Source organism: Balaenoptera acutorostrata, chromosome 10, assembly GCF_949987535.1.
Source record: "Balaenoptera acutorostrata chromosome 10, mBalAcu1.1, whole genome shotgun sequence".
In the NCBI taxonomy this organism is placed as follows: Eukaryota; Metazoa; Chordata; class Mammalia; order Artiodactyla; family Balaenopteridae; genus Balaenoptera; species Balaenoptera acutorostrata.
This window is the reverse complement of record NC_080073.1, coordinates 65102776-65117502: the sequence shown is the minus strand read 5'-3', so window position 1 is coordinate 65117502 and position 14727 is coordinate 65102776. Positions and strand designations below refer to the sequence as shown.

At 35.3% G+C, this 14727-nt stretch overlaps 1 protein-coding gene across 2 annotated transcripts in view; it reads left to right on the top strand.

Moving 5' to 3' along the window:
• The window catches only part of TINAG (tubulointerstitial nephritis antigen), an 86589-nt gene that overhangs the window by 8138 nt on the left and 63724 nt on the right, over positions 1-14727 (top strand). For both annotated transcript variants that reach the window (XM_028167686.2, XM_007186946.2), the window contains exons 3-4: positions 484-573; positions 5904-6018. In XM_028167686.2, the coding sequence (XP_028023487.1) occupies positions 484-573; positions 5904-6018 (205 nt within the window). The remainder of the gene's footprint in view (positions 1-483; positions 574-5903; positions 6019-14727) is intronic.

Here is a 14727-nt window from a genome sequence, read left to right as displayed (position 1 = left end):
GCATATTTAATTTTAATAAATGTTTAAAAGCTAATCATGGATATTTCTTTTAACGTTTGAGTTTGGTGTTTGTGACAGCGGGCTTGCTTTCACAAACCTCTTAATTTTAAACATTCTGATGTACTACAGGAAAATCATGTGTTCTTGAACACAGTAACTATATATAAAACAAAGCTGCCTTGAAATTGATTATCCTGCAGAAAATTTACAATTACAAATGTGTTGAATCTACTGTCTCCATTGTCTTATGTTTTCAAACTCCAATGACTGTGTGATCATTTCATTTATTAATTGCCTGAAGTGGAAGATATTGAGTGGTAGCTAATGCATGTGTTGTGATTTAGTTTTGCCAAGAATTAGTCATATGGTTAACGTTAGTCAAAAATATCTTTTATGCCATAACAAGGTGCAACTCCGGTTACTAATTTTATAAGTACACTCCCTAAAGGCCAGGCCACTTTCATAATTTTTGTATCTTTACAGCACATGCTCAGGACAGCAATGGAAATGTTCCCAGCATGTATGCCTTGTTCAACCAGGATTAATTGAACATGTCAATAAAGGAGACTATGGGTGAGAGAAATCTTGCTTTCTAGGCTTTTTGGCACCTCCCCCCCCCATTACCCCTCAGGTTTCAAACAATGTATTTCCTATCATTTCCTTCTAAAAATGATCATTCTTTCAAAAACAAAAAAAAGAGTGGGTGAGAAATGGGGAGGGTGGTAGAAAGGCATGTGAAATTGGAATGAACAGAGGTGAACATTAAATGATTAAAAATTAAAATGCACAAAGAGGAAATATAGGGCATGGTCTTAAATTGTTTAGGAAGGAGCAGTGTCAAGCTGTGAGTGAGGCTAGTAGGGGGAGCTTTAGTTTAAATAAGTATTCAGGCGAAATCAGGAAGTAGGCACACAGGTTCATTCATTTTTATCATCTTTCCTCCCGCTGCTTCCCTGTCCCAGCCAATCACATGCTCAGCTAACCTGGGTAGACTCTGACCTTCAGAAAGCAGTATTTTATCTCGATGATCCCCCAAACGACCAGTCCATCTAGACAGCGTCATTTACATGACTGATATCTAGCCAATTTCCCTCATGGTTGAGTCAAAAGACTGGTTGAGCCATTTTACTTCGCTAATAAACGGAAGCTTGAGCTGATTGACACTTAAAGCAAATAACTGTTTGATGCTCTCTGATAGATTAATAAATTAAGTCACTTTTCGACTTACATAGAGGGAATTAGGTGTAGGTGCTGACACTGGTTTTCTTTACTGAGCTGAAGGGAGAAGGGATGGGCCAGCTGTTTTCTGCTTCAGGATTTCTCCACTGTCACTGATCAAATCTCTATACACCCTCAAAAACATTTTCCACCTTCAGGAAAAGATTTCACCTGAGAAGACCTATTGTCAAGCAACTATAAAAGTGAAGTCATCCTGAAATGCATTTTTAAAACATAGAAATATCATTTCTTGCTACACCTAAGACATATGTTTCCCAGGACAGTGGGGACACTAATTTTCTATGCACCTGGAGTATTTTCTTGGAAGACACGAAAGACACTTGGAAGTCACATTTGTTGATATTAACATTCTTAAACCATTCTCAACTCCTGTGTGTGTGTATGTGTTTTGACAATATTTTAGGTGATAATATGATGACATTTTAAGTATTTCTAGGGAAAAACAATTATTTTCTATGGCTAAGTGATATTTAAATCATTAAAAGGACATGAGAGTATGTGTCATCATGAGAGACTATCTGACTCAGGTTCCTAAAAGGATTCAAACGCTTGAGCTAACAAGCACACACTTCCAAGAAGCCAACATAAGCAGCCAAGCTTTCCTCTGTCACAGAACCCAGGAGAAACCGCAGTCTAAAGCAATGTGGAAAGAAAGTCATATAAGAGTACAGATCTGTTGGGAATGCTGCCTTCCTTGGAAGAAAGAATTTTCTTTCCATCATTTGTTTATTCTGAGAGTACTCTAGGACTACTTAAAAGGCATGGGATTTGCCTTTTAGTAGCAAACATAGATGACTTGAAAAAAAAAACAGTGAAGTAAATTTGCAGCAAAAGAAAATATACACAGATCAAAGAAAAAAGTTAAGTAAAAGAGACAAAGTATGAAGAAAAGGAGTAAAACTAAAATTATTTACCAGGGAACAACAGGAGGGAGTGTAGAAAGTCCTTGAATTTAAAAGAAAGTTCTAATTCTCAGATATTTACTGTTCCTGCTGTTCAAGTTGTTTTCATGTATGAAAACAGAGTCATATTATAGCATTCAATGTCTATTTTAGGCGCTTTTTAAAATAGCCTACATACAAATATATACAGCCTTTGCTTTAAAACATTTATTTCTGGCATCTTGGTAATATTTAGATCCAAATCTTTATTCATTCTGCATAGCCCACTTCAGTGCTTATTTATTCCCTGTATTATGTTGTAATGCAATTAATATTAACAAAACATGCGGTTCCCTTTTGGCACTGCTGAGGATACAAATAAATAATTTCTTAGAGGAATTTACAATCTAGCTGAGGAATCCACATATCATAAGTTTGTAAAAGGATTTCTAGTGATAGGGCAGTTATAAGTGGCAGATTAGTAGCAAAAATAATAATCAGCAAGTTAGTGGAAAAAAGGGGGAGAGAGAACAGTCTCAGTTTACCTGGTGCTGTGAAACAAACCACTTCAGAATTTAGCGCCCTGAAAGCACAAGCTTTTTATTTGTTCATACCGGCAATTTGGGATGGACTTACCTGAGGCTCTTTTCCTGGTCTCTCCTGGGGTTACTCAAGTGTCCACAGACATCTAGGGCCTCAGCTGGGGCTACATTATCCAGGTGGCCCCCTCCCCATGTCTGGTGGTTGGTGCTGGTTGTTGGGGGGCCCATGTGTCTCCAGCAGGACAGCCTTGGTTTCTTTACATAATGACAGTGTTCAAGCAGGACATGAGTGGAGGGTGGAAATGGCCTCACTTGAGGCCAAAGCCTGAAATTTGCACATTGTCAATTTCACTGCTTTCTACTGGGCAAAGCAAGTTACCAGGCCAGCTCACATTCAACGGTTGGAAAAATGGACTCCATCTCTTGATGGAAAGAGCCACAAAGAATTTGTACCCATTTTTAATCCATCCTATCTCTAACCCTGATTTTTCTTATGAACTCAAAGTCTATGGACTATCTATTGAATAAGTTGACTTTGATTTCTTACTAATTTCTCAAAGTCAAAAATACCCCAAACCAAAAGGATTAACCTTTTGACTTGTCCTTGGTTACTGGCATCCCCCACTATCATGTCAACTAAGCCAGAAAATCTGAAGTTAGTTTGAGGCTTCTTTCCTCTTCACTCTCAGTCACTAGACGCTTGTAATCCCCACAAAGTTTATTTTAGAAATTTGTTTCCTTTATTCTTATGCTATATTCTAGTGCATTTCTTTATCAAGCCTAGTTTGAATGACCTGACTTTTCTCTCTGTTTCCAGTCTGACCAAACTCCAACCAATCCTTTATACTTTCATGGTTATCCTTCTAAAACAAAGCTTTGATTCTGCCACTCAGGTTCTTAAAAAGTCTTCAATGACACTCCATTGCTTTAGAATATAATTATACTCCTCAGCATAAATAACAATCTGTCCCAAATGCTTTACTGCCTCATGTTTTACACTCTTTCCAGCCCCTGTCTCTCTGGTCGCTCTCATAGTTTAAGTGTTCTACTTATCTGCTATTCCCTAAATGTTATTCCCAATTTCAAACTTGCTTTGCTCCAGAGTTGCCTTTATTTAGAATAAATTCTCTCTTCTCTCACATCTGGCTGTCTAACTCATTCTCATCCTTCCAGGCTGAGCACTAAAAAGTCACTTTCTGTAAAAAATTCTTCTAACTCCTTCAGGAAGAGTTATCTTTCAGTCCTCTACTCTGATCAGACCTTGACCTACAGCTAATAAATTACACATACTGAAGTCGTTTCTCTCTTTGTAGGCTTTTTAGAGTATGAGCTTTTTGAAGGTAGAGAAATTTATTTCTATGTTCCCAGTGTTTACTGAAGAATGTGATAGATAAATTAAGAATGTTCAGTAAATGCTAACTTGGGTTAAAAGGAAAGTGATGACAGACATAGAGAACAGACTGGTTGTTGCCAAGGGAGATGTGGGGTAGGAGAAGGATGGATTGAGAGTTTGGGATTAGCAGATGCAAACTAGTATATATAGGATGGATAAAAAACAAGGTCCTACTGTATAGCACAGGAACTATATTCAGTATCCTGTGATAAACCATAATGGAAAAGAATATGAAAGAGAATATATATATATATATATATATATATATATATATATATATATATATAAAACTGAATCACTTTGCTGTACAGCAGAAATTAACACAACACTGTAAATCAACTATACTTCAACTTAAAAAAACAGTGATGATCCTAGGTCAAAAAGGATGATACAGAGCAGTGGTGCTTTTCATGCTTTTTTGAGCATAAATTATAGTAAATCACACATTTAACTTTATGACCTAGTACACACACACACACACACACACGTGCACTTGTACATATACTTAAATTTATATAAATAGTACTTACCCTCACTCTGTCCAATAAACTCTAATATTTCCTATTGTTTCTCTTATATTCTATTTTATCTTTTAAAATACTGATTCCTATTCACTAAATTGAATGATTAATTAAATGCACCAAAAATGTCTCAATGTTTGAAACCTACTAGTGTAGGGCACCAAAAACATACTTTACTGTTGCATGATTTTGCCTAAGGCTGATCCTGGTAGTCTCTTAAATAAACCTGCAATGTCTAATATATTCAAAAGTTTCTTTATTGAAATTCCTTGGATGATGAAGATTACATTTAAAAATTGTGGCTCAAAGTTGCTTAAAGCTTTATGAACTAACAGATCTTGTAAAAGAAAAGCATTAACTTGCCAGGCATATTATTGAAAATTGAGTCATGTCTTCAATTATTCATAAGAGCCTTTCACACTGTAAACAATTTTGGTGATAAACACAACAAGGTAGAGTTTAGATTTGCCTTAAGTACTGAAAATATATTGTCCTTAAGTTGTAGCTAATTCAAACAAACAATGATTAAATTACTTTTATCTTTCTCATTTTTCATCTCCTATCATCTCTTAAGGAATTATTGTCTTGAAATCTCAACATTAGATTTTGATAACAAAGCTTACTTTTTTATGTAAGTGCACAAAATATGTCTTTAAAAAAATGTACTTTTTTGTTATTTAATTTTACATCAATTGAATTTATATTATATTAATAATGACTAATATTATTGAGCATTTACCACAAATTAACTCATTTAATATATAATAGAATATTTCAATATTTAAATAAAATATTTCAATAAAATTAATTAGCGTTGCTGTAATCTTTTTAAGTATAACTATTTTTTCCTCAGTTTTTCATGGATACTTGTTTTTACATGGTCAGCTTCTTTTCAAATCTAAAAGATAAATGAAACAGATTACCCTATTTAACCTATAAGTACATTTCTGAACATTCAAGCTTCTTTCTAAAATACATTTAATGACATTTAGAAGAAACTGCATATATTGGCCTTATTATCACTAAAATCCCTTTACTGTGTGTGGAGATTCAATATTCTTAAATTTAGTCTATATTAATACAGCCTTAGGTTCCTCATTTGAGTCATTAAAATAATTGACATAGACCTACTTTAAGAAGAGTGATATGCTTCCCTATTAGAGTAATCAATAATGCATCATTAATACAATGAATATCTAGCTTTCAGTAACAGTTCCAATTTTGTCAGATTTGCTTCTATATAATTTCAGAAATATAAATGAACATGTAATGATAAAAGTGACATCATGTAACCTGTACCTATTTTTCTCTTTCATTTGTAAGGCAGATGGACAGCCCAGAACTACAGCCAGTTCTGGGGAATGACTTTGGAGGAGGGTTTCAAATATCGCCTTGGCACCCTGCCACCCAGCCCCTTGCTTCTGAGTATGAATGAAGTGGCAGTAAGTATCCTCTCTGTTTGACTCATGTATGTGTGTGTTTGTATAAGTGTGTTCGTAGGTGCATATAAAGCAATTTTAAATAACTAAAATAGTGAGTTTTGTGCTTTCCGAGATAATTTTGTCATATAAATTAAAAAAACCTTTCCCCAAAATGGTTGTTACATCCCCCCAAATTTTCATGTGGACTTTGAAAGTTCACTAATATTAATTAGATATAGTTTCCTCTCTTCAGGAATGATTGTGTTCATTTACATTGCTAATCATTGCAGAGAAATTCATGTTTCTGATGATTGGCTTTTTGGTGACCCAATGCTTAAGCAAGTCATTAGTTGTCCTTATTTTTCTTTTTTTAAGTAAACTTAGTTATTTTGTGAATTCATCAAAACAGAGTTTTGATAGCTCTTGGGTACTCCATTATGAAATGAAGATAAAATAAATGCCAGTAACTGCAGACAGGTATGCTATGATGACTAGCAGAAGTTTATCCTCAAAAATCCTCACATTTTCCATTTAAAGAACACCTTCAAATTTCCCTGATGAGCTGGCAAACTCCTTCGTGAAATTGCCATGTTTTGTAACATCCTCGTGTTTTGTAATACTATTGTATTGGTTTTCCCTTTCATTTTCAAGAGGTGTTATCTTCTGATAATAGGTATTTTGCATAAAGAATCTTCCACCTGTCTAGTTATCACAGATATCTAACTTAGAGCTGCAGTTTTACCATCCCATTTGTGGTGTCTCTCAGTTGAGATTTTGATTGTATTCAAGGCCTGCTACAAATGCCCAAGCCATTTGTATCATTTTTTTTTAGATTCCACATGTAAGTGATATCATATGATATTTGTCTTTCTCTGTCTGATTTACTTCAAAAACAAACTTTTGGTTACCAAAGGGGAAGGGTGGGAGGGAGGAATAAATTAGGAGTTTGGGATTAACATATGCACACTACTATATACAAAATAGATTATCAACAAAGACCTACTCTATAGCTCAGGGAACTATACTCAATATTCTGTAATAATCTATATGGGAAAGAATCTGAAAAAGAATGGATATATGTATATGGATAAATGAATCACTTTGCTGTATATCTGAAACTAACACAGCACTGTAAATTAACTATACTCCAATATAAAATAAAAATTAAATTTAAAAAATGTCCAGGGCAGAGAGGGGTTCCCTGGCTGCTGGAGAACTTCCTCTTCCCTCTGCAATGAAGATGTAAGGTCCTGGCTGCCCGGAAGCTCTCAGCATCTCAGAGCAAGCAGGGCTGTTGTTTGCTGTTGGATGAATTGTAAATCCACAAGTTCCTCATTAAATGTTTAATGTGATTTGCTTTCAGAAGATGTAATCCCCTGACTTATTATTCCACTTCAAATTCCAGTAGCAGGACCTGCTAAATTATAACTAGTACCAGAAAAGACCATAATAGCTGCCATGTATTGATTAGTTGTGTGCCAAACACTCTTATCAGCACTTTCATACATTATCTCATCTAATTCCCAGCTTGATGTAGTGGGTACTGTAATTCTCCACATTTTAAAGACAAGAACATTGGCACAGAGAGAGGCCAACTCACACGGAGATGGAGATAGAGAGGAGAGAAAAGCCATCATAGAATTACTTAAATGGCAGAGCCAGGACTTTAAAAGATCTGCCCCCCAAATGGTTCCTAGACTTCCGGTATAATCAGTTAGCTTTGACCAGTTCAGGTTCAAAATAGCAAAAAGCCTTTTAATCTTGGAACCAGAGCTAACTTTATGAAATGATCAACTTAGATATATTTTTGGATTTTTTCCACAATCAGTAAGACATAACATCTTTAGAGGTGTGGCTCAGATTCATAGCTTTTATTGACTTACTTATAAGATCAATTGGAAAAGAGTTATTTTTCTGGCTGTTTTCTTTTTCAATTTTGTCCTTATCTGGAAAAAAAGAGACAGAAGTGTTTAGGAAAATAATAAATTCACCCTCTTTATAAGGATTATTCTTTCTCTTGCTTTTAGTGAGGGTCCCAGTTAGCCAAATACTCATTTGGGTGTCAATATACATTTTTTTCTGGATTCTTTCTAACATTTCCTTTTGAAGCTTTATTTTTTGCAATTTAGAGTATTTTATATTATAGAGAAAATGAAGTATGTTTCTTTCCCAGGTTGCCACTCACTGTAGCATATAAAAAGGCAATCTAATTCTAAATCATTTATTGGCTCCTAGGGATTTGTTTGCATAAAAGTGACTATGGTGATATTTAAATGAAAAATCTTAATGATTAGTACTCTGGGAGAATTTAAATTACTTAGTGCTATGAATTAATGTAATAAAGTTGCTAAGTAATTCCAGAAAAGCAATAAGGAAAATTTGGCTGATCTGTAAGAGTTCTGTTACCCACAAGGAAATAGCTTCCCATTTCTAGGGCACAGTAGCTTGAGGGCTGAGGTCCTTTTAAAAAGTTTCTGAGTGTTGGAGTTGTCCTAATACCTGGTCAGATATCAGAAAATCAGAAATACAACAAGAACTTCAATGAAGAATGTGGGGTCTATATGAACTGAGTTAAACTGGTAGCCACAGGAAGAGCTTTAAAAATAGATTAATTCTTTGCCTGGTGACTACATAGAAAATACCCTCAATACATCAAATTGCCTCTGAATACAGTGAAAATGAATTCTTTTGTGTGAGTATGCTTCTGGATAATTCCCCTGCCCCCAACTTTTCCCCAATTTTTTAAAATACCATTTTCAACATAGGATGGTATATATATACACTTAGGGTAGGCAGTTGCCAACAGAGGGAATGATTTTTCTGAGAAAATTCACTGCATCCCCAGCCTAAAACATCTCCCTTTCCTTGAACACATTACCTGGATGAGAACTGAGATTCACCAAATTCTTTATCTTGGGTAGGAAAGATGAGCCATGAGTCATTCTCAGTTCCTGGGAAAGCTCTCCTCTGGCTGGTTTCCTGGCTACATTGCTTGACTTCAGTCACTAGTCCCATAATGTGTCTGCTGAACGTACGTTAGAAGAATATCAACAAGTCTTACACAAAGAGTTCCATGATTATATAAATATGAAAAAATCTGTTTAATCTGGATGAATTAGTTCAATTCAAATGATTTTTCTGTGGAGTGTGATTCATAATAATGAGGAATAGAAATATGTTGATCATGGGAGATTAGAAAAAACTAACAAGAATATTGGGAGCCTTTCCTGGATGGCAGTCCTATGTGAGGGCAGACAAAAGGAAACAAAAACTTACTGTTTTCTCTGGGTACAAGCAGACTGGATGAGAGGAAGTGAGAAAAAGGGAAAGAAAGAAGGCCAAGAGGGTCTTGCCCGGACCATACAGCTCCTTGTTTTGTATGAAGATTCACTTCACCCACTTTAAAATTATGTCTAGTGTCAGGTCAAAAATGCCAGCTGATCAATCTTTACCTAACTTTTTCCTAAAAGTGTTTTCTTGAGATTGTTCAGAGCAATGCCTTGATTGGACAGCTCTGTTCCAAACTGTTGTACACTAAAAACTTTAAGAATGATTAGACGATTCTCTGTCAGTCCATTGGGACTGTGTATTTGCTTGCTTAGATTCACAATGGGACTGATGTAGCTCCCTACAGGAACTTTAAATTCTGTCACTTGAGCCTTTTGTCTCCTTATGGTACAAAACAGTTGATTACACGGTTAAAATCTTATTTCAATATTTCTCAACATTTGTGCCATGGGCCACCAATCCTGCAAGATTTGGAATAAAGGTGTCCCATCTGTGGTCAAATACATTTGTGAAATGGTGTATTGTATTTTCTTCCGAAGAGTCACACTATTCATTAGTATATTGAGGACACTGAGAACTCTTCCTCCATTGACCTTTTTTTTCTACCCAGTGTTTCCTAAACTCATGACATCAGAGAACCTTTTCTTCCTTGTTTGTTTATAATGACTGTTAATACTTCCCAAGATTTAGATTCCACAGAACACACTAGGAGCTGCTAACATAAGCTAAAATATTGAAAGAAAAGTGCTGGAGAGAGCAGAAGTATATTCAGGGGTAAAACAGAACTTAATGTCTCAGAAAGAAAACAATTATTATGACTGTATGCAAAATTGGCATGGGCTGAGGTCCTCTGGAGCCAGCAGAAGCATCACAGTTGAAGTCTGTTAATAGGCACATGTAGGCAGTGCGTTTAGTCATGTGGCCCCATTTCACATACCGAGATAGACATGAGCTCTGCATCCTGTGTGCTTGGCTCTTGGTCTGGCTGAAATGATGGTAACAGTGGTACTCAGCTCACAGGGCTGTAAGAAGTCCATGAAATGACGAATAAGGAGTGGTTTAGCACACAGACTGTATAGTAGAGCATTAAAGAAATATTATTATATAATATACAAAGTGGTTCTTTCTCCCTTGAATTAAGCTTGGGAGACTAGCAAGTTTCTGAAACAGGTGAATTCTGTAAGAGCTAAATTACCCAGAACTTCATCATTTGGAGCATTTTCTTTCATAAAGAAAGGTGTAGCTCTGGGTTTATTGGCCCTGACGGAGATTATATATTTTTGGTAACCTGAAAGTTCTTCTACTATGCTCCTAAATCAAATCAAATCAAATCAAATCATGTCAAATCAAATTTAATCAAAGCAACAGTTTTGTACCTGATTGTTTTTCCAGGCATTTGAATTTGGGAGATAACTTCAAGAGGCTTCCCTGTGTTATATTATATTATAAATATTACAAATGTTTTGAATAAAACATACTATTTTCAAACAGAGATGGGGAAATTCAGAGTTCATTTTTCTACTTGGCTTAGTTAAAAAGATATGTTTTTAATAGTTTTGTTGTTAATTTCCCCGGGAGAACAATAAAGTTAACAAAGCTATTACAGATAAGTATCACATCTTAGGTGGAGCTATCAATATTTAGAAATTATTAAAACATTAAAAAGGCTGGTATAGCATTTAAAACCTGTAGCTTTACTATATTATACGGTATCAGATTGATGTATGTAAAAATGTTCTAAATTTTTTTTTTGTCAGCCTCATAGTTTACTAGTACATCTTTTCCCAGTCACCCAATACAGATAATTTTAGTGTGTCTAAGTTGGCATTACCAACAAAGAAAAAATAATATCTTTTTCTATTGTTTGTTGGAAGTTAAAGTAAAATTGTATTTTATATATTATGTAATAACTTTTAAAACCACTGATCATTGAGATGAGAAAGGGAAATTTATTTCATCCTCTGGATAATTTATCATTGTCTAGATAAGACATAGTATTTGATTGACTGGATCTATTTCTCTAGGAAGAATTTGTTTTTTCCTCTGTGAAATATATTTTAGTGATAGTAAGTACTGAGGGATGAAAGCTACCTTTGGAAAAAATCAGAGTTACTACTACCAATTTTTGTTTTTACCTGTCATAGGTTATTGAAATTTTTTATTTAATTAGTTTTAATTTAATTATTTAATTAAAATTTAATTTAATTAACTAACCTACCTGAACAAACATCTACTTAATATCAATAATGTGTGTCACGCATGTAAAGCATCTTGTAGAAACCAAAACACTGATTAGAAAAGTGAAAAACACAGTTCTATAGTTATATTCTTAATATAATATTGAACAAAAATGACTATTCTTTTCCATAAAATTGATGTTTAGCTCCACACATATGAACATGAGGCAAATGGTGTCAGGCTTTTATAATAATTGTATAGCATACAGTAGGCACCAGTGATGCTGCAAAAGAGCATCACAGCCAGATATTATGGTGGATTCTGTTTAAGTACATCCTTCCCTCAGCGCATTTCAGAATCTCCTCTGCTCAGTGGGTAAAGAACCAGGGACAGAATCATTTGTCTCTGAATTAAAAGTCTTAAAATTCAGATAGCATTGAAACATTTACTCATGTCTCCTCCAGGCTCTCTCCTTTCTTTCTCTCCTTCTCAAAATAGAACCTCAAACCCTTCAGCAAACTTTAGGAAATACGCACTGGCCTCACTCCTTATCCAACTGAACTTGTGGCAGAATGAATGTCTCATCTGTCAAATCGGTTTCCGAGTTGTCAGTTTATTTTCTTTACTAGTCAAAGTCTGATGCATAGCACTGTGATGTAATTGAACACGACTTGACCAAAGCCATGGGGCTGAATTGATCACTGCAGGACATATCTTCAAAAAGAAATGTGAAAATTCATTTTTTCCCTTCTCTTGGAACAAAAACTTGGGGCTGTTAAAAAGTAGATTCCTGAGGTGATTTGGTGTGTTGATATAAGGAGCCTGTGTGTTGATATCTGTTCACCAGTGCCGAATAGAAATACAGAGACAGAGTTTTGGGTGAAGTAGAAAAGAATAGCTTTATTGCTTTGCCAGGCAAAGGGGGCCACAGCGGGCTAATGTCCTTAAAACCGTGTGTCCCACCCTGGAGTGGGTAGTGAGGAGTCTTACAGTGTTTAAGGAGCAGGGTGTGGTCAGCTCGTGGACATTCTTCTCATTGGTTGGTGGTGAGGTAATTGGGAGTCAGCATCATCAACCTGCTAGCTCCAACCGGTCTGGGGTCTAAGTGCTTGTGGGCAGCATACAGTTAACTTCTTCCATCTGGTAAGGGTTTCAGTATCTACAAAACAGCTCAAAGGACATGGCTCAGAATATTATCTATAGTCCTTGAGAAAGAACTAAAGGTCCTTGACTTAGTTTAATGGTTAAAGTATTCTTATTTTGTCTTGCTTGACTGTTTCCCTTTCTTTCTGCATTTTCTCACTTCTCTGATTAAATTTATTCTTTGACTAAAGTTTTTCTACAGACAAAAGGCAGGCGGAGGACATGGGTGTGGGTCTATTTTGGAAGGCCTCATATGGTCTGGTTTGGTTACATGGACTCCCCAAATTTGGGTCTATCTAGTCCATACTATGATTCTTGCCAAAGTGCATTCCATGAAACACTAGTCCTCTGATCTGCTTCACAATAAAACTGATGTGAAATCAAAGGAAAGTAAGTAAAATACTTTGCATTGGGTCATGTACATTAAAAATCACAAATCATTATTTTTGTTTCTTAGAGACTCTCAGCAGCACTTAGGTAGTTTATAAAAACTGCTGCATTGAGGACAAAAATCTATTTAATTGTTAAAACCAGTTTCTCAGAACTGTTTGATTAATCAACTCCTCCTTTTGTAATTATCTATTACAATTTCTCAGAACTAGTGTTCTAGGGAAGTCATTTTAGGAAATATCAGTTCATCAATCTCCAGAGGCACATTTTCTTCACTTTTTTACAACTCTGAAATTGGGAGGCTTCTTACATTTGATGATGTCCTGGGTTCAATGAAATATGGTATTGCCCTACCATAGCATCTTTAATATCAGTTCTGCGTGCTGTTTTAGCTTTGATTGGGCTCATCAGAGAGTGACAAAAGTCCAAAATGATAGTGACTTAAATAGAAATTGATTTCTTACCAACAAAACTGGAGGTGGGTGGTAGAGTTGCACTCCTTGGTGTTGGATACCCAGGCCTCTTCCTCCTTGTTCTATTTTCCAGAGCCTTTATATCCGAGGTCATATAATGGTTCAAGAAGCTGCTGCATGTCCATCTATACCCAAATTCCTGCCAACAGGAAAAATTTTTAAAAGATCAATAAAAAGGAGTAAAATCAAGTGCCAAACGTCTCTTAAGGAAAAGTTCTCAGAAGCTTCCAGTGACACTTCTGCTTATACTCCATGGGTCAGAATTTAGTAATGTGGCCACACCTGGGAGCCAAGGGGGACCAGGAAATATAGTCATTTTTCTGAGCTTGCAGGGACTGAGCTAAAATTATCACTACGAATAAAAGGAAAACCTATTCAAAGCAGGAACCCTGGAGAACTGGCACCATCTGCCATAGCGTGGTCACTGATTATTGATATGTACAAGAAATTAGATTGTTTAAAAAAACAGAAACTAGAAAAGTATCAAAGCATAACTCTTTCAGAGTTATGGCATCAAGGCAAATATTATTGAAGATGAAAAATTCATTTTGCCGTTAGCAACCAAAAAGTTAGCCTTTTCCCCTCCAATATCAAGTACCTTAGAAGATATTTCTTGGTATGCATGGCCACTGACCTTGGATTGTGAAGGTCAGAAGAGAATGATGTTCTCTGTTGCCTTCTTCTGATTCTCAGGTCACTCATTATCCAAATTTAAGTGGGAGTAAATGCAACTAGGGATGAAGGGAGTGATCCACTGAGTGTGTATTGTGTAGGTATGGGCTTTTAATAAGAATGTCCAGAATTTGATTGGTTTGTTCTCAAGCTGCTCTGTAACTAGGTTTCCATTACTTTTAGAGATTTTGATTCGATTAAAATGCAGGAATTATTGTAAAAAATTCTCCAGTGTTCACCATTGCATCTAATTCTTACATTTGTTCACAGTATCTTTAATATCTAAATTGAAATATTAAAACAGGGAGACTATTCAAATTTGACTAATATTAATTTTGAAATAGAATTAGATTATGACTGAAAATTTTCAACATTACTATGGAAATAATTAAAAATGCCCATATGTAATAGTGTAAAACTTTTTAAAATTAAATTTCTATCTTAAGCCACTGTCATTTTGGAATTTTTGTCTCTGTCAGCTGACTCACTTGACTTTTTTGCTTTATGAAGCTATCCTTTGACAAAAAAAAAAAAAAATCATTTATTGAAGCCAGATTTCTATTACCAATTCCTAAAAGCTGTTATT